Source organism: Microcaecilia unicolor, chromosome 6, assembly GCF_901765095.1.
Source record: "Microcaecilia unicolor chromosome 6, aMicUni1.1, whole genome shotgun sequence".
NCBI lineage: Eukaryota > Metazoa > Chordata > Amphibia > Gymnophiona > Siphonopidae > Microcaecilia > Microcaecilia unicolor.
This window is the reverse complement of record NC_044036.1, coordinates 251,906,168-251,934,019: the sequence shown is the minus strand read 5'-3', so window position 1 is coordinate 251,934,019 and position 27,852 is coordinate 251,906,168. Positions and strand designations below refer to the sequence as shown.

General features: G+C 42.9%; 1 protein-coding gene across 2 annotated transcripts in view; it reads right to left on the bottom strand.

Annotated features, from left to right (window-relative positions):
• Positions 1-27,852, bottom strand: part of LOC115472910 (collagen alpha-1(V) chain-like) — a 256,126-nt gene that overhangs the window by 64,265 nt on the left and 164,009 nt on the right. Inside the window, exons 26-30 of one of the 2 annotated variants that reach the window (XM_030207418.1) lie at positions 20,213-20,320; positions 18,886-18,939; positions 16,946-16,999; positions 15,998-16,051; positions 1,626-1,679 (exon numbers count right to left, since the gene is read on the bottom strand). In XM_030207418.1, coding sequence (XP_030063278.1) covers positions 1,626-1,679; positions 15,998-16,051; positions 16,946-16,999; positions 18,886-18,939; positions 20,213-20,320 — 324 coding nt within the window. The remainder of the gene's footprint in view (positions 1-1,625; positions 1,680-15,997; positions 16,052-16,945; positions 17,000-18,885; positions 18,940-20,212; positions 20,321-27,852) is intronic. The other variant, XM_030207419.1, reaches the window with a different exon arrangement.

The window sequence follows — 27,852 nt, the reverse complement described above, 5'->3', positions numbered from 1 at the left end:
ATAAGAGAGCCCCCACATAGATGAAATTAAACCTGCTGAGGGGTAGAGGAGAAAGCTGAGGGTTGAACCTGTTGAAAGGAAGGGAGAGCAGCATAGGAAGGTGTTCAAGCAAAGTAAGGAGTAGAGCTGGAGAGGGATTAACCTGGAAAGAGAGAAAGTTAGAGGATGAGCTCAGCCTTTTGAAGGGAGAATTCAACAGAAAAAAGTACAAATAAAGCATGCAGCATTTAAGTAACATAGTATGCACAACTTTCACAGTTGTTGCACAGAACTTGAAATTGTCGTATCTGATTGATGTACTACAAAGAAATTTTGAAATAAAAATAAAGATTTAAAAATTCTCACAGACATTGCTCTATGTGCTCCATGGGCTCCATGGAAGGGAAGGGCTAGAGCACAACATCCCTGCTGCTCTATGGAGTTTGAAAAGAAGTGGTGAAAGTCTGTTCTGGGGATTCCCCCAGGACTTAATCCTTGATCTTATCTGTTTAGAGCGTTAATGTACTATGAAACCAAGTCCTCTGACTGTAGATGACTTTTTGCATAGGCTTTATTTTACAAAGTTATCCAATAAGTTGAGATAAATTTAACAGTAGCTCAAAGAGAACAGTTTTGCTCTGAATATGATAGAGTCCTTTATAACAGCAAATCAGAAGACACCTAGGAAATTTCCAATAATGGCATTTTTTTTTCAGAATTAAACCTCATTGAATAAAGTGAATTCCTAACCTTATGCAGAACAATTGGAAGAGTTCTATTAGAAAACATTTATTTGTCATCTATTTATGCTGAGTAGTAGCACTTTTCAAAGTTGGGGAAAAGCTGTTCTCAAAATTCCCCGCCCTCAGTTCCCCCAGTCCAGCTAAATAGCAAGGGACGGGCCCCGATAGCTTACAAGCAAATGTGGGTGCCAGAAACCATTAGTGCAGGATTAGCACCCGCATTAGTGAGCACAGAATGGTCAGAGACTCTAGTACGGGAAATGAGTGTGCAAAAAATTAGCGCAAATAGCATGTTAATGTAGTCAAACGGATGTTAATGAGGTCATTTCCTATTCCCTTCTAATGCTCAGAGAACAGCGCACAAAACAGAGCCACCCTTACTGTTCCAAAAATAATGCCAGTTCAGAGCAAACATTAGGATGTTTGAAGAGAGGCTCTCTCATGATTCTCTCTTTTAAATTTGCAGCTTTTTCTCTTTAATTTTGAAGCAAGCCCCTAAGTGCCAGTAGTGAGAAACAAATGTGCGCGAGTCCGAGCAAACCCAAAAATGAAACCAACCATTGGCACCTGTTTCTTGCGTTTAAATATAAGCCTTTCAAGTAAAAAAAATAAATTAAATGAAATATATATTTAAAGGCGCAGAAACAGATGCCAATGTATGCTTCACATTCAGGTTTGCTTGGCACACGTGCACAGGAACTGGGCTTACTGCAAAACTCTTCTGCACATCCCCCCTCCTTGCTTTTGCTTTAACAGCATGCATATGATTTGCATACCATTCCCTGTGAGCATTGGCAAGCTAATATTCTGCACACTGTTCCAGTGGTATAGTTTCAGCATTGTTGGCTTATTGCAGGAGTTCTGAGCATCGGGACCCAAGGTGAATACAAAAGCAAAGCTTACCCTTTGACCAGGATTGCCCGGGGCTCCAGGACTACCATCACTTCCTGTGTCTCCCTGTGTAAGCAGACAAAAGGCAACAGAGGAAACATGTAAAAGGAAATACAGGACAAGGACAGGGAGCAGAAAATTAACACTCTTCAAAGTATCCCTCTGCCAAAAAATTAACATTGTTACATCATATTTTCTGAAAACTACCGAATGTAAGTGATTTTCAATGTAAGGGGCAATTTTTCTTATACTCATTTTGGGTAAGTAAACAACTACCTTCCTACCACTTGACACAATGGAAGCAATAGCCAGGTAATAATGTTCATTCTAATAATTGGGGGGTGATTTTCAAGCTGCCTGTCTTGATATAAAAGTCCACAGAACTTCTTATCCACACAAATTTCAAAGAGAAAACGTGGATCCATTTTTCTTTTAACATTGCATTCAGGTAGTTTTTTGCAGCTACTTTTAACGCAGGCAGCATTTTGCTGAAAAGTAATTTGCATAGATTTGAAACTGCAATCTAACTGGGGTGCACAAAAAACAGTCACTTAACCCTCCTCTGCCTCAGGTACAAACTTAATGGTCCTTTTACTAAGGTGCACTAATGATTAGTGCATGCTAAATGATAAAACGTCCATAGGGTGCCTTATCATGTAGCTTGCGTTAAGTCTGTAAGTGCACCTTAATAAAAGGACCCCTTAGATAATAAGATCTCAGGGGTCAGGGAAATACCTACTGTTACCTGAATGTAGCTGACCTTGAACTACTGCTGCTGAAAAGGTATAAGCTACATGAAAAGAAAGAAAGCCCGCCTGTATGTGCTATTATGTAGGTGTTCTGGGGGTGGAGAACTGGGTGTAATCTTATGTCTGTTTCGTGGATTTGGATGAACCAACTTGGTGGTAAATTGGAGCAGCGAAGCGCTGGATGAATAGGAGACACAAGACTGATCTTCACATAAGTGCTGTGGGGCTCTTGCACCAAAGTTGTACATCTATACTTAATTCATGTGATTGAACATTGCGTAGAACTAAACTGATTTTCTACATTCTGTGTTCTGTACATATGCACAGGTTTGTTACTTGAACTCTTCAGTAAACACTTCAGCATAAGAAACTGGAGTTTTTTTTTTTGGCCAGATGATGGTATACCGGGCCCACGCCTTATAGCTGGATAATACAGGCTGGCTGGGTGGTATTACTGAGGCCTTTTTTTCTCCACCTTCTAACGGCTGGGTAGTATCTGAGAGTTGGAGTCACATCGGGTGTATTGAAAGTAGTAGTACATTTGCAGCCCGGGAGCTGTAAGGTTAGATCTTCATATTTCAATTGGAAGCTTTGGTACACTTTGGGTCTAATAAAACACTGTCAAGCACCAATTCTTAGTGGCACATACTAGCACAAACTTTGTGCAGCAGCTTTTAAGGAGGCAGTTTTGTGAAAGTATGCCTCTATGCCTTCCCCACCTCAGCATCCTTTTACCCTAATATAAGCCCTTATATACAGTCCTCTCCCCCCCCCCCCCCCCCCACTGATCCAATTAAAAGTATATATGTTGTGTAGCCCAATGTTTTCTCTTAGCTAGATTGAGGGAGGGCATTTTCAAACAGCTAGCAGTCCAAGGTACTTGGACTTAGAAACTGATCTTTCTGAAACAAATTCTCAAACTGCCCACATTGGCACAAAGTTAACAGATACTTTTTAATTGTTAACTTTGTCCCTCCTTTCAGAGCTAACGAATACACACACTTTCACTCTGAAACTTGCCGGGGGGGGGGGGGGGTACAAATGATCCACAGATTGTTGCACCTGCTTTTCATGTGGGGTATGTTTGAATGTTTTCTACTGCCCAGTGATCAGTTATTTATTTGATTTTGTTTTTAGTGTTACAGACATGTTTCTTTCACTAAGTCTTATGTAGTGGCCTAATTTCCTGAGAACATCTATCATTCAACAGAATATAAATGATTTTATCAATCAATAGCAATATCACTCACATAAACACAGGGCATAGCTATGGGTGGGCCTGGATGGGCCCAGGCCCACCCAGTTTAGCCTAAGCCCCGCCCACCCAGAAGCAGATCCTTATCGTGACCGTCTCCCGCCCCTGCCGCAGCGCTTCATTTAATGTTGTTGGTGCCTGCTGTTACAGTTTCCCACCCCCACGGCGGCGCTTTACACTTTACCTAACAGCAACGCTACAGATGCAGCGCTGACATCCGAGTCCGATGTCCTGCTCCGGGGCTTTCCGCGTCCCGCTTCCGTAACAGGAAGTTACATCAGCGTGGAAGGCCCCGGAGCAGGACGTCGGACTCGGACGTCAGCGCTGCATCTGTAGCGTTGTTGTTAGGTAAAGTGTAAAGCGCCGCTGCGGGGGTGGGAAACTGTAACAGCAGCACTGACAACATTAAATGAAGCGCTGCGGCAGGGGTGGGAGAGGGTGAGGAAGTCAGTGGGGTGCTGCGTGCTGGCCCAGTAAGGGGAGGCAGGGAGGGGAGGGAACAGAAGGGTGCTGGACTTGCCAGGGGCAGAGGGTTGGAGGGAAGGGAGAGAGGTTTTGGGATTTGCAGAGGGGAGGTTGGAGGGAAGGGAGAGAGGTTTGGGATTTGCAGAGGGGAGGTTGGAGGGAAGGGGAGAGGTTTTGGATTTGCAGAGGGGAGGTTGGAAGGAAGGGGAGAGGTTTTGGAATTTGCAGAGGGGAGGTTGGAAGGGAGGGGATAGGTTTTGGAATTTGCAGAGGGGAGGTTGGAAGGAAGGGGAGAGGTTTTGGAATTTGCAGAGGGGAGGGTTGGAAGGAAGGGGATAGGTTTTGGAATTTGCAGAGGGGAGGTTGGAAGGAAGGGGAGAGGTTTTGGAATTTGCAGAGGGGAGTTTGGAAGGAAGGGGAGAGGTTTTGGAATTTGCAGAGGGGAGTTTGGAGGGAAGGGGAGAGATTTTGGATTTGCAGAGGGGAGTTTGGAGGGAAGAGAAGAGGTTTTGGATTTGCAGAGGGGGAGGTTGGAAGGAAGGAGAGAGGTTTTGGGATTTGCAGAGGGGAGGTTGGAAGGAAATGGATAGGTTTTGGAATTTGCAGAGGGGAGGTTGGAGGGAAGGGAGAGAAGTTTTGGGATTTGCAGAGGGGAGGTTGGAAGGAAGGGGAGAGGTTTTGGGATTTGCAGCGGGGAGGTTGGAGGGAAGGGAAGAGGTTTTGGGATTTGCAGAGGGGAGGTTGGAAGGAAGGGGAGAGGTTTTGGATTTGCAGAGGGGAGGTTGGAGGGAAGGGAGAGGTTTTGGATATATAGGGGGGTCGAAGGAAGGGGAGAGGTGCTGGATATGCAGGGGGGTGGAGGGAAAGGGGAGAAGTGCTGGATATGCAGAGGGTTGAAGTGAAAGGGAGAGGTGCTGGACATGTATGGGGGCTGGATGAAAGGGAAAGAGGTGCTGAACATGTAGGGGGGCTGGATGAAAGGGAGAGAGATGCTGGACGTGTGGGGGAGGGGGGGCTGAAGGAGAGGTGCTGCATATGCAGAGGGAAGGGAGAGAGATGCAGGGAGAAAGAGCCAGATGCATAAGGGGAAGGAAAGAGAGGAAGAGAAGCTGGTTGGGGGGGTGGGATCAGAGAGGAGAGGGACACATTGGTGTGGAGGAGGGAGAAAAGGGACATAGGGAAGTATACAGATACAGAAGGGAGATGATGGGCATTAGGTGGGAGCATGGGGACAGGGACACAAATGTGAGATGCTGTATGGGGATAGCACATGGGCACAGAGGGGTAATGCCTGACCAAGGGGGGGGGGGGGGAACGGGGATATGGAATAGAGATAAAATGCTGGACTCTGGAGAGGGGGGTATATGGACACGGGGGGGGGGGGGGAGATACCAGATAAGGGAGAGAATAGGAACGCAGAAGGGATATGCTGGGCATGGGGTGCATAGGTGCACAGAGGAATGATGATGGATGAGGAGATATGAACACAGGGGAGATAATGAACAAGGAAATATAGGAAAACAGAGATGGGAGATGGATGATGGACATGAAGAAAGAAGAAATGTCAAATAGGAGATCCTGGCAAGTGAGTTAAGAGAAGACAGAGGGAAGCAGAAACCAGAGACTGTGACCAATATGATTTGAGAAAAAATGACCAGACAACAAAAAGGTATAAAAAATATTTTATTTTCAATGTTGTGAATATAATATGTTGGATTTGGAATGTACATCTTGCCAAAGTTGATGGTAAACATGGCTGGGGTCCAGGAAAGAAATCTAGGAAAGGACCCCAAAGTCCAATACCAGGCTGCGCCTTCAGCTTCCAGCATGCAGGCTTTCTCTGGCCAAGGAACCAAGCACAATTGCCCTAGTTGCATCCCCTAACACCATCCCTGGCATGTGCCATCTTTATATTTTGCACAGGAGCAAATGCCTTTCTTTCTTGTTTCTCTGGTGTTGTACTACATGCAAGGTCTAGTTTCTTGGGGTTTCCATTTAATTTATATTTCTAGAGTTTGTAGTCACTTATTCTGTATTTGGCATTTGTGTCTTGTGTGTGTGACTGAGGTATTCTGTTAGCATGAAGTTTCCATGTAGCATTCTGTAGTAATTTGGCTTGTTCAGCTTTCCTGATAAATGTATTTGTATTTTAGGGCCCTACTATAATATTTAAGGCACTTCTTTTTCATAGTTAGGATCTTTGTTTTTGGAAGTTAGTGTTGGCATGGTAGATTTGTTCTAGGTTCTGAGTGACTTTTGTTTTATAGATTTTTTTTAAAGTTAATTTATAATATGTCTGTAATTGAGATTACACTAGAAAACAAAATTTCTTTATATGATGAGTTTTATGGAGAATTGTCCTTGCTGTGCTCTGTATCCATTGTTGGTGGAGGGCCAGGAGGTTCTCTGGATGCAGAATGTGTTTGGCTTCAATACCATATATGTGTTGGAGGACCATGGCTCAGTGGGGCTGAATAGTGCAGTCTATTGTACTTCCCTTAGCTCTAAATTGGCCTGCAGCCACTGAAGCCTGCACTGCAACCCTCATTGAAGTTATGGGGAGTGGGGTAGGGACAGAGCATGGGTGCATCAGGTTTGCTGTTTTTTTTCTTTTTCAAAAAAGTTGGCAACTCTAGTGCCCACCCATCCAACCTGTTGGCCCACCCAAAAATTGCCTTCTGGCTACGCCACTGCATAAACATACTTGCTTTTAGGGTGGAGACTGAGGACAGAAATTTTCAGATGGCCAGTTTACATGGCAACATTATTATTTATTTGCATAAATAGCTTTGAAAATTGTCCTCCCTACATTTCTTTACTTAGTAAACTTTAAAACAATGTCTTTCAACCAAGTACAATATGCTGTAGAGGCAGACAGAAACTGCTTTTTTTTTTTCAGTTTTGACCGCAGCAGAAACTCATCACCTGGTTTCAGGCAAAGCTGAAACAGATACTGAAATCGAAAACTCAAGTTTTGCTGTGTGAATGTGAACCGATGAGGGCCACTGGGGATTGTCAGAGGTAACATAGTAACATAGTAGATGACGGCAGAAAAAGACCTGCACAGTCCATCCAGTCTGCCCATAGGCGTAGTTTGACTGTTTCATTTGGGGGGGCAAAGGATGGGGCAGAGCATATTAGCATATTCATTTGCATATATACATATGCAAATGAATATGCTAATATGGAGGAAGGAAGGAAGGAAGGGAAAAAAAGCTGGCTTTTTTTGGGAATAACCATAATGAATATGTATGAGATATCAAGCCAGCTCTTTCTCCCTTCCTTCTTTCCTTCTTCCACTCCAGTAGTATTTCCCCACCCCTTTTCCCATACCATGCCAGTGTTGACCTTAGAAATGCATAAGCTCTATATGTAGATCCTTCAAGAGGTAGTGTGTCATGATTTAGGCTCTACACCCTTTCTGATGTTTTGGTGTCACCTCAGTAAAGCCAACACACAATCTCTCCACTGCAACACACTATACACAAACTTGTGCAAAAACACACTCATAACCTTACTAAACCATAACAGCACTAATTCCAAGGACAGGACGAGCTGCAACCTTATGCGTGAAAAGGCAGAACTGTAATTACACCAGGCTCTAAAACACCAATACACTACCTCGTGAAAAACACATGACAACAGACATGACACAAGGAACTAGAAAGCAAAAAATATGAAGGCAACATACTGAACTGGAAAGTTAACTCGATGTCAGACTCAGCATGCAGCAATACCAGAAAAATTGAAACTTACATGCAAAATTTCACAGAAAGCTGACATATTCCAATTAATAAATTCTGAATAAAATACTTTTTTCTACCTTTGTTGTCTGATCATTTAGTTTTTCTATTCGCTTTGGTCCCAGTGTCTTCTGTTTTATGCAGTATCTTCTTTCCATTTGATATTCCATTTAATAGATTCAAAATAAAATACTTTTTTGTACCTTTGTTGTCTGGACATTTTACTGTTCAATCATGCTGGTTCCAGTTTCCTCTTTTCCTGTCTTTCTGCTAATTCTCCTTCAACTGCTTGCTGTCCATTTGTCTTTTCTCTTCTCTCCTGTCTTATTCCATTCCTTCACTACACCTACCTTTGACACATTATTTCTTTTTTTAGCTGTTTCCTCTGTTTTTTTTTCTTTGCTGCCTCTCTGTTCACTTAAATTTCACCCTCGTCCTTATCCTTCTCCTTTTTAGTTTTCAGCTATCAAATTCCATTTCCTTCTCTCACCCACTAGCTGCCCCATTCCTCTTCTCAGTCCTTCCTCCAACCTTCCATTTCCTTTCATCTTTAATCAACTCTCCATTACCACATTTCTGCCCCCCCCCCCATCACTATCATCCTCTCATTTGTTTCCTTCCCGCCTCCCCTTTGGCCTCTCCCAAATAGTTCCACCATTTGCAGCATCTTCCTCCCTCCAACCTTCTAGCCCAGCACGCCTGCTCCCTTTCTCCCTTTGTAGCCTAATATCTCCCTGTCCCTTCCATCCACACCCCAGTATATTCCAGCCCCCCCCCCTCCCTGTGGTCCAGCATTTCTTCCTCTCTCTCTCCCCTCCCTCCAATTGTCCAGCATTTCTCCCTCACTCCCTTCTGTCCCTGGATCCACAATCTCCCTCTTTTTCTCTTTCCCCTCTAATGTATATCTATCCCTCCCTCTCATCCATCCCCATGTACAACCTCTCTTCCCTCCTTCTTCTCTCCCACTGCCCACATCACTCTCAGTATCTCCCTTCCTTGCACCCTGGGCCCAACATCTATCTCTTTCGTTCTCTTCCTTCCCCTTTTAGCATCTCTCCCATCCCCATACAGCATCTCTCTCTGTCTCCCTCCCTCCCACTTCCATGTTCCAACATTTCACCTTTTCTCTTGCTGTCCCTCCCTCCTCCTCCACATCCAGTATTATTTCTCCCTCTCTCTCCTCCATGCATCTCCCCCACCAACATTCCCCACCTCTCTCGCTCACCTCTACCTAGCATTACCCCATCACCTCAACAGTGCTCCTGTGACTGTCTCTCCCTGCCACCAGCCAGCATGCTGCCTCGCTCTTCCTCGCCGGCGCTGCCTCAGTCCCTGACTCCCTGCAGCATTTTTGTCCGTCGCCGTCAGCGCTGCCATTCATTCTCACAGGCAGCCTCGTTCCCGCTCCCCTTTGCCGCGTCCTCCGGCTCTCTCTGATGCACTTCCTGTTTAACAGGAAGTGCATCAGAGAGAGCCGGTCGGAGGAGTGGAAGCGGCAAAGGGGAGCGGGAACGAGGCTGCCTGTGAGAATGAATGGCAGCGCTGACGGCGACGGACAAAAATGCTGCAGGGAGTCAGGGACTGAGGCAGCGCCGGCGGGGAAGACACAATTAAGCCCCGCCAGTTCGCCGGTGTGACTCGTTTGGGGGGGCAATGCCCCCCCTCGCCCCCCCCCAATCTACGCCCATGAGTCTGCCCAAGAAATGTGCCACTTTTTTTGTGTATACCTTACCTTGATTTGTACTTGTCTTTTTCAGGGCACAGACCGTACAAGTCTGCCCAGCACTATCCCCGCCTCCCACCATTGGCTTTGACACAGACCATATAAGTCTGCCCAGCACTATCCCCGCCTCCCAACCACCAGCTCCGCGGCTCTGTTATCCAATCTCGGCTAAGCTCCTGAGGATCCATTTCTTCTGAACAGGATTCCTTTATGTTTATCCCATGCATGTTTGAATTCCGTAACCGTTTTCATCTCCACCACCTCCCGCGGGAGGGCATTTCAAGCATCCACCACTCTCTCCGTGAAAAAATATTTCCTGACATTTTTCTTGAGTCTGCCCCCCTTGAATCTCATTTCATGTCCTCTCGTTCTACCGCCTTCGTATCTCCGGAAAAGGTTCGTTTGCGGATTAATACCTTTCAAATATTTGAACATCTGTATCATATCACTCCTGTTTCTCCTTTCTTCCAGGGTATACATGTTCAGGTCAGCAAGTCTCTCCTCATATGTCTTGTAACGCAAATCCCATACCATTCTCGTAGCTTTTCTTTGCACCGCTTCGATTCTTTTTACATCCTTAGCAAGATACGGCCTCCAAAACTGAACACAATACTCCAGATGGGGCCTCACCAAAGACTTATACAGGGGCATCAACACTTCCTTTCTTCTGCTGGTCACACCTCTCTCTATACAGCCTAGCAATCTTCTAGCTACGGCCACCACCTTGTCACACTGTTTCGTCGCCTTCAAATCCTCAGATACTATCACCCCAAGATCCCTCTCCCCGTCCATACCTATCAGACTCTCGCCGCCTAACACATACGTCTCCCGTGGATTTCTATTCCCTAAGTGCATCACTTTGCATTTCTTGGCATTGAATTTTAATCTCAAGAAATAAGTACGGTAATTAATATATCAAACAACAGATTGACTGTGGTGCAGGAGGAGACCTTGGCCAAGGGGTTATCATTTGTTCCTTCGAACAGATATGACCCTTTTGAAACTAGAAGAGGTTTACATAGGTTCTTTCGCGACTTAAGGTTACGACTCCACTTTGGTAATCCCGCCCAACTAGATAATGATAATAGACCCCTTATTAAACCAGGAGTTAGATCTCGATGGATGCCCCCCGGAGTGGTGGATCCTTCCATTGCGGCCTACCAAAAACTAGTTTTGGCGGCGGTAGATGATTTGGAGTCCCGAGGGTATAAACAAGTAAGCAATTTGTCTCGAGTGCAGCGTCAAAGTATAACGGATTTGGCTAAATAATGACAGAATTATTATTCAGCGGGCAGATAAAGGCGGATCCACGGTGATCATGGACAGGGACAAATATATACGTGAAGGGATGAATCAATTGAATCAGATACAATATTATACTCCTATTGATCATGATCCTACTAAATGGTTGCAGGACCAAATAGAAAAATGTGTGGTTGAGGCTGTGTTGAATGGGGTCCTCACTAGGACCGATCAGAAATATTTATGTCATCCCAATCCAAAAGTACCATATATATACTTTGTCCCTAAGGTCCATAAATCTCTCGTGGATCCACCTGGTCGTCCAATAGTCTCTACACGTGACTCGGTATTAGAACCTATATCTAAGTATATTGACAAACTGCTTAACCCTATAGTTAAAAGAGCTACATCCTATGTTCGAGACTCCATGCATTTTATTCAGATATTAGACCAAATGGACCCTTGTTGTGGCGAGGAGTTTTACATGGTGGGGTTGGATGTTGTCGCCTTATACACTAACATTCCGCAAGCACAGGCTATACAGTTAGCATGTGATCATCTGATTGATCTACAATTGCCTTTGCCTAAAATTGAAGTGTTAAAAACACTGTTAACTTTGGTGATTGGGCATAATTATTTTCAATTTAATGATCAGTTTTATGTACAGACCCGGGGAGTTGCGATGGGAGCTACAGTCGCACCTTCCCTGGCCTGTTTATACATGACTCAATATGAAAGTACTCATGTTTACACTTCGAGTTGGTACCGCCACGTTGTTATGTGGAAAAGGTACATTGACGATGTTATTTTGTTTTGGCGTGGCCCCCTTAGCGCTCTCAATGCCTTCATCGAAAGTCTCAATGATGTTGATGTTAACATTAAATTCACCTCTAGAAGGGATACCCACGAGCTTGATTTTTTGGATATCAAAATCATTAGAACATTAGATGGTGGATTTGCTACGACTATTTATCGTAAGCCGACCGACAGGAACACCCTTCTTCATTATCAGAGCTTCCACCATAAGGCTCTGAGGAGGGGTGTTCCTGTGGGCCAATTTTTGAGGTTACGCCGTCTATGTTCTTCAGTTAGTGAATTCAGAGTTCAAGCTCGGGAGATGAGTGATAGATTTATAGAGCGTGGATATCCGAAGCAGGTTATACGGAGTGCTTATAAGAGGGCGCTATATGCCTATCGTCCTTGGTTGTTCTATTCAGGTCAGGTCTCCTCCAGTAACACAATGGCATGTGTCATTCCGTTTTCACATAGAGCAGTGGGCATCTCTTCAATCATCCACAGATACTGGCATGTCCTGTCTGTTCATTCAGAGTTCAGGGAACGTCCCAAAGTGGCGTATGCACAACAGGCCAACATAGGGGAGTTGCTCAAACGTTCCAAACGACAAAACAGTATGGGTAGACATTCCCCCTGTGGTAAATGTGTGTATTGTTGCTATTCTGTGGACACCAACGTGATCAATATCCCACATAGCGATAAACAATTCTTTTTAAGACAAAATACTACATGTATCAGTGAGTGTGTAGTTTATTGTATTTGGTGCCCGTGTGCACTATATTACATAGGCCATACAAAGAGACAATTAAAGAATCGATTGGCAGAACATGTCAGTAATTTAAGGTTAGGTAAAAAGGAGAATCCGCTGGTGTCCCACTGGCAGCGACACAATCACACCATTGAACAGCTCCAATGCGTAGTATTATCGCAGATTGTACCCACCAATAGAAGTGGGGACATTAGCGCTCGTCTATTACTATTGGAGCAGCGATACATTTACACATGGGGGACAGTAACACCGCACGGCCTCAATTTGGAGGTCGAGTGGGTGTGATGTAATTATCGACGTGCACGTCTGTTTAATGAGCCCCTGGGTATTTAATTCACATACCATTGCGGTTGACGCACAATAGTTTCCGGTGGTGCGATTCCAGGGCGGAAGTCCGGCCGACTACCACTCGGCGTGCAGCCTGATGTAGTATTATTAGTAAGTGCTATTTAAAATGTTTATTTGTAAAACTAGATTTGAATAAATAAGAGCATGTACAGTGGTGGAAATAAGTATTTGATCCCTTGCTGATTTTGTAAGTTTGCCCACTGACAAAGACATGAGCAGCCCATAATTGAAGGGTAGGTTATTGGTAACAGTGAGAGATAGCACATCACAAATTAAATCTGGAAAATCACATTGTGGAAAGTATATGTATTGAATTTTAATTGCCAAACCTTAGACCATTCTTCTAGCTTCTTCAGATCCTTTTTCATGTTTTCCACTCCCTCCGGGGTGTCCACTCTGTTACAGATTTTAGTATCATCCGCAAATAGGCAAACTTTACCTTCTAACCCCTCGGCAAGGTCACTCACAAATATATTGAACAGAATCGGCCCCAGCACCGATCCTTGAGGCACTCCACTACTCACCTTTCCCTCCTCCGAGCGAACTCCATTCACCGCCACACTCTGGCATCTGTCCGTCAACCAGTTCCTAATCCAGTTCACCACTTAGGGTCCTATCTGCAGCCCATCCAGTTTATTTAAAAGCCTCCTGTGGGGAACCGTGTCAAAAGCTTTGCTAGATGACGTCCATAGCTCGTCCCTGATTCAATTCTCCTGTCACCCTATCAAAGAACTCAATGAGATTCGTTTGGCACGATTTCTCTTTGGTAAAACCATGTTGTCTCGGATCTTGCAACTTATTGGCTTCCAGGAAATTCCAGCAGTCTGCACCCCTCTGCTAAACCCACAGTATCCAAGCCAGAATATTATTTAAATATATGGTCTTGGCCATCTCCCTTGACCTCAGCTCTGCTTTCTATCTGGTTGATCATCACCTCTTTCTTGTTAGATTGGCCTCTCTTGGGCTTTCTGGTACAGTACTTAAATGGTTCTGCTCTTTTCTTGAACCTCACTCTTACACTGTAAGCACCTCACTGGGTTCTTCAATTTCTTACTCTCTGCCTTGTGGTGTCCTTAGGGCTCTGTCCTTGCACTGATTCTCTCTAACATTTTTTAAAGTCCAATATTCACACTTATTCAAAACTATATCACTGCTGTCTATAATTTTGCAGATGACATTTTCCTACTCCCTTCACGATCCCGACAGCCTGGATTGCTCAAATACCAGACCTTTCTAGACACAGTTTCCTTTTGGCTCACCAAGAGAAAATTGATTTTGAACCCCTCCAAAACAACTGCTTGCTGGCTCACTGGCCAGCCCTTTGGCCCAATTCCACACCTACTTTTCAGCTTACCCATATATTTAGTTTTCTTTTGCTACTTGGGTATACAGCTTGACCAGTAACTCCAGTTCAACCAGCATGTCTCACTGGTTGCCAGATCTTGTTTCTTTGCATTATGTTGCTTTCATTCTATATGGAAGTACTTTGACACCCTCCCACCCTGTCATTCATCTGTAGTCTCAAGACTCAACTATTGTAAGGTTTTCTATGCTGGTTCTTCAAAATTACTCAAATGCCTATAGTCAATTCAAAACACTGATATTCGCATTCTCATCTGAGCAAACAAATTTGACAGGGTTTTCCCACTTCTAAACCAACACCAATGACTGCTGGTTCAATACTGAACCTAATTCAAAATGCTTACTTTAACACACAAAATTCTCTTTGGTTCCACCCCTTCCTATTGTTCCTTATTATCCCATATTACCGAGTTCACCTGTCACGCTCAGTCTATGCACACCGCTTATGTATTCCATCAATTTCAATTTACATGTCATTCAGCATTTTTCTGTCTAGCCCCCTCTTTTTGGAACTCACTGCCACCTGAGCTCTGTAACGAGCCCTTGTATATTGTATTCAGAGCTTCCTACCTTTTTAAACTAGCTTTCAGAATCTCATGCCCTTCCTCTGACCCTTTTCCTGTAGACTGGTGAGTGCATATTGACCTGCACAGCACCCAGCCTAGTTTTTTTTTCTCTCTCATTCCTTTACATTTATGGCCTTCCTTTCCTTTTTCTAATTAGTTTGTAAACGGCTTTGAGCATTTTCTCATTTAGTGGTATAATAAGCGCTCTGTAAACAATAAACCTGCAGAAGTTCCAGCAAAATCCTGTTCACTTTTATGAGTGCCTCAAAAGGAATGACCTCTAAAAGAGAACCTAGATTATTAAGTATCACTCACTTTATCAAAGCTAAATCTGCTAGATTCTCTGAAGTGACCTGTGTTAGATGACCCCCTAGCCGAGAACCTAGAATGATTATAAGAACATAAGAATAGCCATACTGGGTCAGTCCAATGGTCCATTTAGCCCAGTATCCTGCTTCCAACAGTGGCCAATCCAGGTCACAAGTACCTGGCAGAAACTCAAATAGTAGCAACATTCCATGCTACCAATTCCAGGGCAAGCAGTGGCTTCCCCATGTCTGTCTCAATAGCAGACTATGAGCTTTTCCTCTAGGAACTTGTCCAACCCTTTTTTTATACCCAGATATGCTAATTGCTATTACCATATTCTCCAGTAACAAGTTCCATAGCTATTCATTGAGTGAAAAAATATTTCCTCCCATTTGTTTTAAAACAAATGTAACTTAACTATACAAGAAAACAAAAAAAACTCTCCCTCCACACAAAAAACTGAAACAGTCTTGCTTTCACACAAAAAGAAATTAGCAGACAGAAACACACTGTATAGTAGCCAAAAGCTTTTTTTTTTTTTCCCTGTTGCAGGAAGGCTTAGCTTGGGCACTCAGGGTCCCTTTTTGTGAGGAAGGGACTGAGGCATATAACTACCTCTTAAACACCAAGATTAAAAGGGGTGTTTGGAGAGAGGAGGGAAGGACCTGGAACCAGGTGTAACACACTGAGGTTCCTGGAATGGCCAAGCTCCTCAAGTCTTAGCCTCATTCACTAGCTTTTGTCTCTCCCTCTCTCTTTTTTTTTTTTTAACTCCAGAAAAACCAAAACAAACAACTATCCTACCAGACTTGAGAAGAGGCTGCAACGGTTATCTAACTTACCTCCTGCTGGAGACTGAGAAATACTGGCTGGTTAAGAGGTTGCATATAGTTCTTAGTTCTCAATCTCCACCTGACAGGAGAGCATAACCCAAGCATCTGGACTGATATGAGGGGATGATAAGGAATTGAGCATTTTAAGGTCTATCAATATCCGATACCTTTTGTAGCGTTCTGACTCTTAAATAGTTATAATGACTGGAGTTTACAGAAAAATACCTTTTCTCCTTTATAACCACTTCTGCCCTCTGGACCTGGCTGTCCTATGGGCCCCTGAAACACAAAAAAGAGAAAACATTTCAGAATCAGATGTGGTTTGTTGAAACTAGAGAGTGTACAAATAAAAAATTGTCAGTTTGGTTCTGTTCAGAAATTAATGCATGCCAAATTTGATTAATATATGGGCTTTTATGTGAGTATAGTCAATTTATAGTGCATATTCTATGCACATATAATATTTTCTGAACCAAAACTGCAAATGAAATGCACACCTCTGCCATGCTACTATAATTTCCAACCACTCAGTATCAACTAGTTACACAGTGTTGTGAACCTGCTCGCCCTTCCTCTATACAAAAACGTACAAATTTATTCTTAACTCTCCAATGAGAAGGATTCAGGAACTCTAATCCCTCCACAGTAATGTCTGTAAATGGGTTAATTTTGTACATATATTCATACACACTGTCACTCAGTATGAAAAATTATGCATATTATGAATTGAAATGGCAAGATATGTTTTTTTTTTTATTGTTGTGTTAATTTAGTGTATAGCATGGCAGGCATGAACCTCACCCCTGTGCCAAGGTATGCTGCAGAAGATCTCAGACTCTCAGATTCCCTGTTGATGCTCATCTCAACATTTGCACTTTCAAAACTAGCCTCCTTCTGGAATTCATATGGGGTAATATAGACAGGTACCCACTGTAACACAAGGTGTCATGTACATTACTGCCCAATTACCACTGTCAACATAGGCATGCTGCTCTCCATATCTAGTTGCCCTAGTACAAAGACCACAGCAGAGTGAACACCATGGCTGATAACTTCCCTTGGGTGTTGCCTACAGTACAGCAATTCAATCTTCAGTTCTACCAAAATATAGTCACAGTCAAACAACCCATCTAATTTTCAGCTTCAGTGGTATATCACCCTTCAGCTGCTCACCATTTGCCCGGGCTCTCCTGGGTCACTGGACTGCCCCCTCTCACCCATGGGACCCTAAAATTGAACAAGACATCAGACAAGCATTCAGACCATGTGTGAAGGTAAAATCTCGACCAACATTCATGTTCTTGACTTAACTAAAATATGATGGTCTGGTTAAGTTTCCAGGCACTAACATAATACACAACATGAGAAAAGGACCATTTGCCAATCCAGTCTGCACAATTCTTTTGGTTTACAATGGAAAGGCTGTATCCCAGCTGCCAGCCATAGAAACTAGGCTGCTTTTAGGATGTCACTGTATGTCCAAGCCAGTTTTATTTTCTTCCTCTATTTTTCATCCTGGACAGATGAACATACAAAGCACCCCATACTTCATCCCACCCAGCCAGGGACGTAGCCCCAGCAGCTGGTGGGACAGAGCGGTGACCTTGCTATTCCAATGTTTTACCACTGCATGTCAACAGGAATTGTGTTACTAAGTTATTTGCTCTGGACAGCACCATGCATAATAATTTAAAAAAGAAAAAAAACAAGCAAACAAAAAAACAAATTATGTGAAAATGCTAGATGCATATAACTCTTAATTATGAACTAACTGCTGATAAGGATTGTACGTACTGGCAGGAATGTGTTATCAGTAATTTTTCATTTCTGGTAGTGAAAATTTCAGTCTCCAGAGTTGCAAAATACATGGATAGTTATAGTTTGTGTCTTTTATGCTAATTTTTGTAGTACCCTCCCCACACACACACACACCCAGGAGACCCATCTACCTTCTCCTTAGGTTTGCCCATCAAAAGAGGGCTAAAAATCAAAATACAGCCTGCAAAGGTCACACAACAGCCTCACTCAGAGCACTATGCAATATATCTCCCTGTGGGACGCCTTATTGGGCCTCCCTTTCTGAAAATTATTCTCTTTAAGTGGAAATACTCCTATTAACTCTTGAATAATATGGTACTGGTTGGGAATATAAAGGGGGTAATCAGAAGTGTAGCCAGAGTTTCTCATTAGGGGGGGGGGGGGGGCAGACCTTTTGTAAAATAGGTAGCAGTGCAAGGCTGAAGAGACAATTTACATAGGTGCCATTTCATTCAAAATCCTCTTGCACCCACACTCCTAGACCTTTGAGGGTAATTTTATAAAGTTATTTTTGTGCATATGTGGCTGCATGGGGCTCGTAAATGGCCAGTTACAAAATTCTGACTGGCATAAAAATACACACATTGACCCATAGGCACCTATGTACCTTTACAAAATAGCACCTAAATACTTGTCTCTTCAACAAGGCAGAGGAAGGGAGATTTGATAATTTGGTGCCTCAAGCTAGGTGTGCCAATGCCACACACTTTGCACTGTAGGAGCAAAACAAGCACTATGAAGTACTATCCCCCGGATTCTATACAGCACGCCTAGAGAGCCATGCCGAAATAAAAGCGTATTTTATAATAACACGCGTAACTTAATTGGCTTAACAAACTAATCAGTGATAACAGCTCTTAACAAGCAATAATAAGAACTAATTGACTAATTAGAATTTAATTAACTCATTAAGCATATTCTGTAACGCAGTGCACCTAACTTCTAACGTGCGCAGGCAAAAGGGGTATGGTTATGGGCATTTCACGGACATTCAGAAACTTACACATGTAGTTATAGAATATGGCCCTGTGTGCCTAAATCTACACGCCAGGATTTACGCCACATTTTCATTGGTGTAAATGGAGGTGCATAGTTTTAGGCGCTGAGATATCAACTAAGCGTATCCTATATACTGCGCCAAAATCTAAGTGCCACTTAAGAATACGCTTAGTCAGGAATTGATTTCTGTGCTGATATATATCCTTAGCTGCAACCAGCCAGCTTGTTTCTCAATAAATTCAAACCCTGGTTTTTACTCACATTCATAATGTTTATCATGAAACAAAAACACACACCTGTATGCCTGGTAATCCTAAGGATCCCACTTGACCTGGGGCTCCAGGAGGTCCCTGCAGCAATGATTAAAAAAAAAGAAATCACATGAATTTAGCTGTAAAGATTCTAGTCTTAGCAAGTGACGCTAAAGGAACGTGAAAAAATGCACCCATCCCTATCGCTTTGCTGGGAAAAGACAGCTTGGGAAAGGGAACAGAAAAACAAAAAATTATTCTCCTAAACAATAACCCCCCCTCATATTGCTGTTTCTTAATAATCACAAAACCAGGGTCAACACTTTTAGAACAGCATGCTCCTAAATGTGTTTATTTATTTATTATTTATTTATTGCACTTGTATCCCACATTTTCCCACCTATTTGCAGGCTCAATGTGGCTTACAAAGATCTGTTATGGCATCGCCATAACAAGGAGTAGAATACAGTTGGTGTTAGAAAGAGATAAATGAAGACAGGAGGATCTGGTCAAGCAGTTGTAGAGTAAGATATTCTGAATCAAGGAGTAAAGGGGTTGAGTTCTAGTTAATTATGGGTTCTCGTGGTAGGCTTTGTTAAAGAGATAGGTTTTCAAAGCTTTGCGGAAGTTATTTAGTTCATTGATCGTTTTCAAGTGGATTGGTAGTGCATTCCACATCTGCATACTCACGTAGGAAAAGATGGTCGTGTGTGTTAGTTTGTATTTTACACCTTTACAGCTGGGGAAGTTTAGGAGCATATTTTTGTGAAAGCAACAGTTTATGTGTCTTTGTTTCGATGTCATTTCTATAGGTTGTTTCATCATTTTGATGGTGTTACAGTTTTATGTTATAGTGTGACTTATTAGCTGATATCCCTGTACTGCCACTCACTGGCTAACAATTTTCCATTATCAACTAGACCGGAATATCTCTAACTCCTGAGGCAGGTGCTTGCTGTGCTGAAACGCAGGACTGTGTCAAGTCCATTCAGTCTTTTTGATGTTTTGGACTTATCAGCCTTTGTATTATCAATAAATTGTTTCCTCTGGTTGGAATTACATTGGTCTCCTCCAATTGCTGTTCTTTGTTCTTATGCTGAGCCCATCTGACATAATGACACCTAAATATTTTATGGCATTTGGAAGTTTAGCATGGGTGTCCTATAAAACAGGGAGAACTGTAGCCTTTTTGTGACCTGTTACTGCCTCTTAATTTCAGAATTCAGCGCTTTAGAGTTGGGTTGAATTCATCAAAGTTATAAGAAGGTTCTGTAGCTAAGCTTAATCCCCTTTTCCTAGTGACAAATTGTATGATATATGCATGTCCACAGTGGAAGTGCATTCCTTTGTAAATTTAGGGAGACAGAATTACCTGTAAGCCAGGCTGCCCCTTGTTTCCCATTTCTCCTTTGGGTCCTCCAGAGCCAATAAAACCCCTGAGTCCCTGAAGTCCTTTGTCACCTGTGGAGCCCTGCACACCCTACAGCAGATAAAGAGAAATATGCAGCAAGTATATTAGACAGACAGAAAAGGCTACCAGTGAATGTGACACTCTAGTGATGCTTTTTATCAAGCTGCGTGGACAAAGATTGTGATATGGCACTGCACAAAACTCAGTGACATAACAGGCTGAGATCATAACTGAAGTCAAATCAATTCCCCTCAGCGCAGGCAATGTTACAACAATTTAGAATACAATTGTTACTATGAGTACTGCAAAATCATTATATCACAGTCTGATTCAGTTCTGTGCAGTTCCAGTATCTGACAATGCTACAAAGCCCCGTAATTCATCAAGCTTAAGTTTAGCTTTCCCATGTTGTCATCTGCAGAATGGTTAACATTCAAAAGCAAACCAGTGGGACAATTTGGAATATTTATTCTGAGATTGTTGGGACATTCAAAAAAACCTGTATATTGGGTGGGATAATTTTTTTTTAAATAAAGAAAAAGCCAGTTAGCTTAATGCCAACATGCTAGACTGGCCCTCCAAATGCCACAGAGCTAACTGTAATCTGCCAGGACTCTCTCACTCTTGCACATCTCATGGACAGAAGTAACATTCACAACCCCTTTCTCTTCTGCTAGAGAAGAAAAAGATGTTCAAATAGAGGATGTGGGGGCTTCACAAGATGCCCTTCCATTGGCTGAGCATTTTTCTCCCTCCTGCTAAGAAAGGAGATACACTGCCTTGAAAGAGATTTCTAGATGGACCTAAAGGGACTCCCTTCTCTCTGACAACAGGAAGAAGGACGTCTCTCTTTCCTGGTGGGCAGAAAGGCTTCCCTTAGATTTTAGATCAAGTAGTATAGTTGTCAGTGTTAGTCTACTTGAATACACTGAAATGAAAGCTAATAAAAACAAAAGTCCCCAAAGAATATGCATGTGCAATTTCTTTAAATGAAATTTTAGAATATACATTCCAAAAACAAAGCATAAGGAAAATTCAAATCACTATTTCAAGGTAAATTGAAAGAGAAAAGGGAGACAACACCGGTATCAAACAGAAAACAAAGGAGAAATGGTATAATTCTTCATCAAAAATACCCTTTCATCAAAAATACCCTTTAGCCCCTGCCAAACTCCTCCCCACACAGCACCAAGATTACATTATAGAATACTAGTGTAACATTGGCATTGACATGCCCATACCTAGGCATGCACCCTGACACCATGTCAATGACAGACGTAAATTGGCGTGCCTAAGTGCACCAAGTGATACACACAATTTACAGTATTCTATAAACTATGCACGTATCTGGGAGTCACATCCAGAGCCCACCCGTGCTCTGCCCACATGTACACCCCTTTGCAGTTTTATTTTTTTATTCATTCATTCATGTATAGCCCGCTTTACAAATTACACCAAGAACAGGTTACAAGAGTTACATACATAATAAAAATATAGAGTGGATGAGTGGCCTAGTGGTTAGGGTGGTGGACTTTGGTCCTGGGAAACTGAGGAACTGAGTTTGATTCCCGGCACAGGCAGCTCCTTGTGACTCTGGGCAAGTCACTTAACCCTCCATTGCCTGCCGCATTGAGCCTGCCATAAGTGGGAAAGCGCGGGGTACAAATGTAACAAAAAAAATAAAATAAATGACAATACAAACAAAATAATACATAAAATCATATCATCATTCAACCCAGTCACATAAACAAACCAAAACTGTACCCATGTAAATCCAAAAAATGAACAATCTATCTAAAACTAAACAATACTTCTATGAATTCTAAAAGATCATCAGTATTCCTAATATGCAAAGGAATACTATTCCATAGAAAAGCCAAACAACAACAATATGGCCCGCCTACAGGCACAATCAAGCATAAAAGAGTTAACAGAGGGAAGAGAAAAACATCTCTTGCTTTACGAATGTAATGAACACTGGCTACATACACAGGTAATTTCTTCAAAAAATATTTTGGTGCTGTTCGATGACAAACTAAAAGCCAAAACCAACAATTTAAAGGAACAACGTTTCTCAAGAGATAGCCAATGCAAAGACGAAAGAATAGAAGTAATATGACAAGACATAGCATACTTGAATAAGAGATGAGCACTTATAGAATAGCGCCTAGTGTACATAGATGCCTGTCAATTAATAGCACCATCATCAAGAGTAAGTAGTGCATACCTGCCCTGACTGTGATCCAAGACAAATTTCTCAAGGTGTGACAGATCTATAAAAATATATTCCTTCCCTTGAAAGGTAACTAAAAATTTACAGGAGAATAAAAAAGGAGGATCCTTTCATGCTAGTTACTTTCAAGGCCAAAACTGCTGTCCTAGTCATTTAGGTAGACCTTGCCACATCTGGGAAGATTTGTGATTTCTGAGCACAAAAATGCACTCCCCTCTTTTTAAGGTATGCTATTAAAACCAGTGTTTTGACAGTGTCATTAAGGAAAGTGACAAGCAGGTCTGACAGCGCAGAAATAGTGCCTAAAGAGTCTTCTAAAAAGCCATTCAAATCTGAACTGGCTGAAGAAACAATAACATTGGCTTCTCGCTCTTGTTTACTTTCCTGTACTTTCTTTTAAAGACAAAAATAAGCACCATATCCTCTTGGCAAACAAAAAAAACTTCCTTTATGTATTTCCATACCAGTACCTCAGCAGTCAAGAAATGCATAACAGGAAAATTAAGAAACTGAAGGTTTCTCTCTAATGCTTCAATTTTTCAATGCAATGTAAAACTATCCTTGATAGCTGAGACATTTGTTAATTGTAACGGAAATCTTTGTCTTGACATTCACCAGTTGAATCTCAAAAGATGCAAACTTAGTTATCCTATCCAGTAAATTTCAAAATCACTTGACATGTAAAAGTTTATAATCATGCAGTAATAGTCTACATCAAATCTTCAAAACAAGAGACAACTGCTTGTATGCCCTTTAAAGAAACATATTGAGGCACTTTCACAGCATATTCTAATTCTTGCAAAGGAAATACAATCTCCCCAGGTACTATCAAAAGTGTAGAGGGTGTAGAAGATTGCAGACTACCCCCTCCCCACCTTCAACAAACACAGGTTGAGAAGAATCAGCAGAGCTTTGCAGCCCGGGAGGCAGGGTTCTCTCAGCTGAGCTTAAAAAAAGCTCCATTGGATGATAGAACAATGGTGCAGTTCTTGAAACAGAGCCCTTAACTATATGTCTATTTATTGGACCTGATATAGTAGGTGTCAATATTACAGTCACCTTTAGCTCCACTTTCTTCTTGCCCACTGAAACACCATTCCTTAAAATGTTAGCTCCCCCCCATCCCACCAGTGCTTTCCAGATACTCCAAAAGGGCAAGGGATGGTGCTTTGGGCACACCCTTTCAACAATGCCTCTTCAACCATGCCCTGTAGCTAGCTGCAAGGTCCATCAGACTTTATAGAAGTGGAACATGTCTGCATGACATCGCATGCTGCCGCTCTTCCTGATGTTCCCAGGTACCAGCCATTACTCACTAGAAACAATCACCAGTTCTTCCTTTGCTTGTGGCAATCTGTTCAGTCTGTTGTCAAATGCTTTCTCCACACTGAACAACTCCAGCATCTCCCAATATTGGACAAACTTTATACATATTAAGCTGTATGAACAGACGGGTAAATATTCAGGCAGTGGTGGTGAGCATTTTGCTGACTGTCACCAGCGTTATTCCTGGATATTCAATGCCGGGACATGTCTGGCCTTCAGCATTGAATATTTGTATTTTTTTTGCAGAGCCTGCTAACGCATAGCCAGTTAAGTCGATATTCAGCACTTAAGTGGCTATGGGTTACCTCATAAAAATATGACTGACTTTTATGCAGTCCTATGCCCCGGAACGCCCCTAAAATGCCTCCAAAATAACCAGTTTTCACTTAGGTGCTAACCACTAATTTTCAGCGGCAATAACTGGTTAAGTGTTGAACAAGAGATTTAACCTGTCAGCAGTCGTTCCTGGCCGGTTAAATCATTTTGAATATCAACCAGAGCATGTACAAGATGAGTCTACTAAGAAGCTAAGTTCTAAACCTCAAATGTTTTGATTGTACAAAGAGGATTTTAAGGCCAGAGGGATAAACATACGCACTCAGGGGTCCTTTTGCAAAGGCATGCTAGTGTTATTAGCGTGCGCTAAAATTAAGCATGCGCTAAACGCTAGAGATACCCATATATTCCTATGGTCATCTATAGCATTCAGCACGTGCTAAAAATGCTACCATGCCTTTGTAAAAGACTCCCTCAAAATCCCAGGTCCAAATGAGCAGTTAGCTCACACTTCTCCAGGATTTGAAGAAGATGTAAACGTCAGTGAGGAATATGTATTCCATTTGTAAAATAGGAAGCACATGTATATTTTACTAGTCTACCCATGCCACACCTCCTTGAAAAGTGTTCACGCTGCAGATGTGTTGAGCAGGAGGTTTTCTAAAATCGATACTTACATGTTTAAATGTGTAAACTAGTTTTTACACATGTAAATGCCATCTAACTCTTCCAAAAGAGCTTCCTTTTTGACTAGCTTTCAGGAGCTAAAACGTTTTTCCTCAAGTCAGGATTACGGGAAAGGTATATGACAACTGTTCTACAGATCTCATCATGTTAATTTATCCTCTCTGGTTCAGTTACTGTCTAACATAATAAATGATGGTAGATAAAGACCTGAATGGTCTATCCAGTTTGTCCAACAGTCACACTCATTATCAATTAATGATTAAACCAACAATTAATGCAATACTTGCAATGTTGTAAGCCACATTGAGGCTGCCAGTGGTGGGAAATTGTGGGATATAAATAAATACAAAATACTTGATTATGGTCTTTCTTTGGTGTTTCTGGGACATAAACCATAGAAGTCCACCCGGCACTGTCCTAACATTCTAACTATTGGAGTTGCTGTTGAAGCCCACTCCAGCTTATCTGAATCTGTCTTGTCATTTGCAGGACACAGCCCATAAAATTCTGCCTGGCATTATCCTCATATTCCAGCTACTGAAGTTGCTGTCGAAGCCCTTTCCAGTCCATCCAAACTGCATTGCCATATACAGGACATAGACTGTGCAAGTCTGCCTTAATTCTTCACAATTGGAGTTGCCATCTAAGCATCACTCAACACATCCACACACATGTAGCCATTTAAGTTTTGTTTTGTTTGTTTTTTTATACCATCCTTTTTCTAACTAGAGATCCTCTGTGTTCAACCCATGCCTTTTTGAAATCCATCACCATTTTTGTCTCTACCACCTACCTCGGGAGGACATTCCGGGCATCGACCACCCTCTCCGTGAAAAAGGATTTCCTGACATTCAGTGCTTTTTTTGTAGGAAAAAAGGTACCGGAACTCATTATGGGCGGGGGGTCACCATTTATGGCTCCGCCCCTGTGGTAGCCACGCCCACAGTAACCACACCCCTTATACTACTACTACTACTACTATTTAGCATTTCTATAGCGCTACAAAGCATACACAGCGCTGCACAAACATAGAAGAAAGACAGTCCCTGCTCAAAGAGCTTACAATCTAATAGACAAAAAATAAATAAAGTGAGCAAATCAAATCAATTAATGTGAACGGGAAGGAAGAGAGGAGGGTAGGTGGAGGCGAGTGGTTACAAGTGGTTACGAGTCAAAAGCAATGTTAAAGAGGTGGGCTTTCAGTCTAGATTTAAAGGTGGCCAAGGATGGGGCAAGACGTAGGGGCTCAGGAAGTTTATTCCAGGCGTAGGGTGCAGCGAGACAAAAGGCGCGAAGTCTGGAGTTGGCAGTAGTGGAGAAGGGAACAGATAAGAAGGATTTATCCATGGAGCGGAGTGCACGGGAAGGGGTGTAGGGATGAACGAGTGTGGAGAGATACTGGGGAGCTGCAGAGTGAGTACATTTATAGGTTAGTAGAAGAAGTTTGAACAGGATGCGAAAATGGATAGGGAGCCAGTGAAGGGTCTTGAGGAGAGGGGTAGTATGAGTAAAGCGACCCTGGCGGAAGATGAGACGGGCAGCAGAGTTTTGAACCGACTGGAGAGGGGAGAGGTGACTAAGAGGGGCATAATCGAACAGAAACGCCTATCTCCATGGGCGTTTATCTCCGAGAACGGGTCCGTGAAGGGGCGGACCCAAGCGTATTTTCGAAAAAATTAGACGTCCATGTTTTATTCGCCAAGTTGTGAGCTGGGCGTTTTTGCTTTTCAGCGATAATGGACAATGAAATCGCCCAGCTCAAAAACGAATAAATCCAAGGCATTTGTTCGTGGGAGGGGCCAGGATTTGTATTGCACTGGTCCCCCTAACATGCCAGGACACCAACCAGGCACCCTAGGGGGCACTTTTACAAAAACAGAACAAAAGGTAAAAGAGCTCCCAGGTGCATAGCACCCTTCCCTTTTGTGTTGAGCCCCCCAAATCCCCCTCAAAACCCACTGCCCACAAGTCTACATCATTACTATAGCCCTAAGGGGTGAAGGGGGGCACCTACATGTGGGTACAGTGGGTTTGGGGGGGTTGGACGACTAAGCATTAAGCAGCACAATTGTAACAGGTAGGGGGGGATGGGCCTGGGTCCACCTGCCTGAAGTCCACTGCACCCCCTAACAACTGCTCCAGGGACCTGCATACTGCTGCCAGGGAGGTGGGTATGACATTTGAGGGTCAAAATAAAAAGTTGTGAAACATCATTTTTTGTGGTGGGAGGGGGTTTATGACCACTGGGGGAGTCAGGGGAGGTCATCCCCGATTCCCTCTGGTGGTAATCTGGTCAATTAGGGCACTTTTTGGGGCCTTATTCGTGAAAAAACAGGGTCCAGGAAAAGTGCCCTAAATTCTAGCTAAAAACGCATACTTTTGTCCCATTATCTGTGAAATGCGCCCATCTCTGTTCGGCAGATAACCACGCCCCAGTTCCACCTTCGCCACACCTCTGACACGCCCCCATCAACTTTGTCCGCATCCGCGACGGAGTGCAGTTGAAAACGTCCAAAATCGGCTTTCGATTATACCGCTTTATTCGTTTTTGTGAGATAAACGCCCATCTCCCGATTTAGGTCGGAACTTGGGCGTTTTTCTCGTTCGATTATAAGCTGGTAAGTGGGAGGCCAGCAAGAAGCAGATTGCAGTAGTCTAAATGAGAGGTGACAAGGGTGTGGATGAGGGTTTTGGTAGAGTGCTCGGAAAGAAAGGGGCGGATTTTACGGATGTTGTAAAGAAAGAAACGACAGGTCTTGGCAATCTGCTGGATATGAGCAGAGAAGGAGAGAGAAGAGTCAAAGATGACCCCAAGGTTTCGAGCTGAGGAGACAGGGAGAATGAGAGAGCCATCAACAGAAATAGAAAACGGGGGGAGCGGGGAGGTGGGTTTGGGGGGGAAAATGAGAAGCTCGGTTTTGGTCATATTTAATTTCAGGTGGCGTTGAGACATCCAGACAGCAATGTCAGACAAGCACGCTGAAACTTTGGTTTGGATGCAAGGTGAGATATCAGGGGTAGAAAGGTAGATTTGGGAGTCATCAGCATAGAGATGGTAGGAAAAGCCATGGGATGAGAT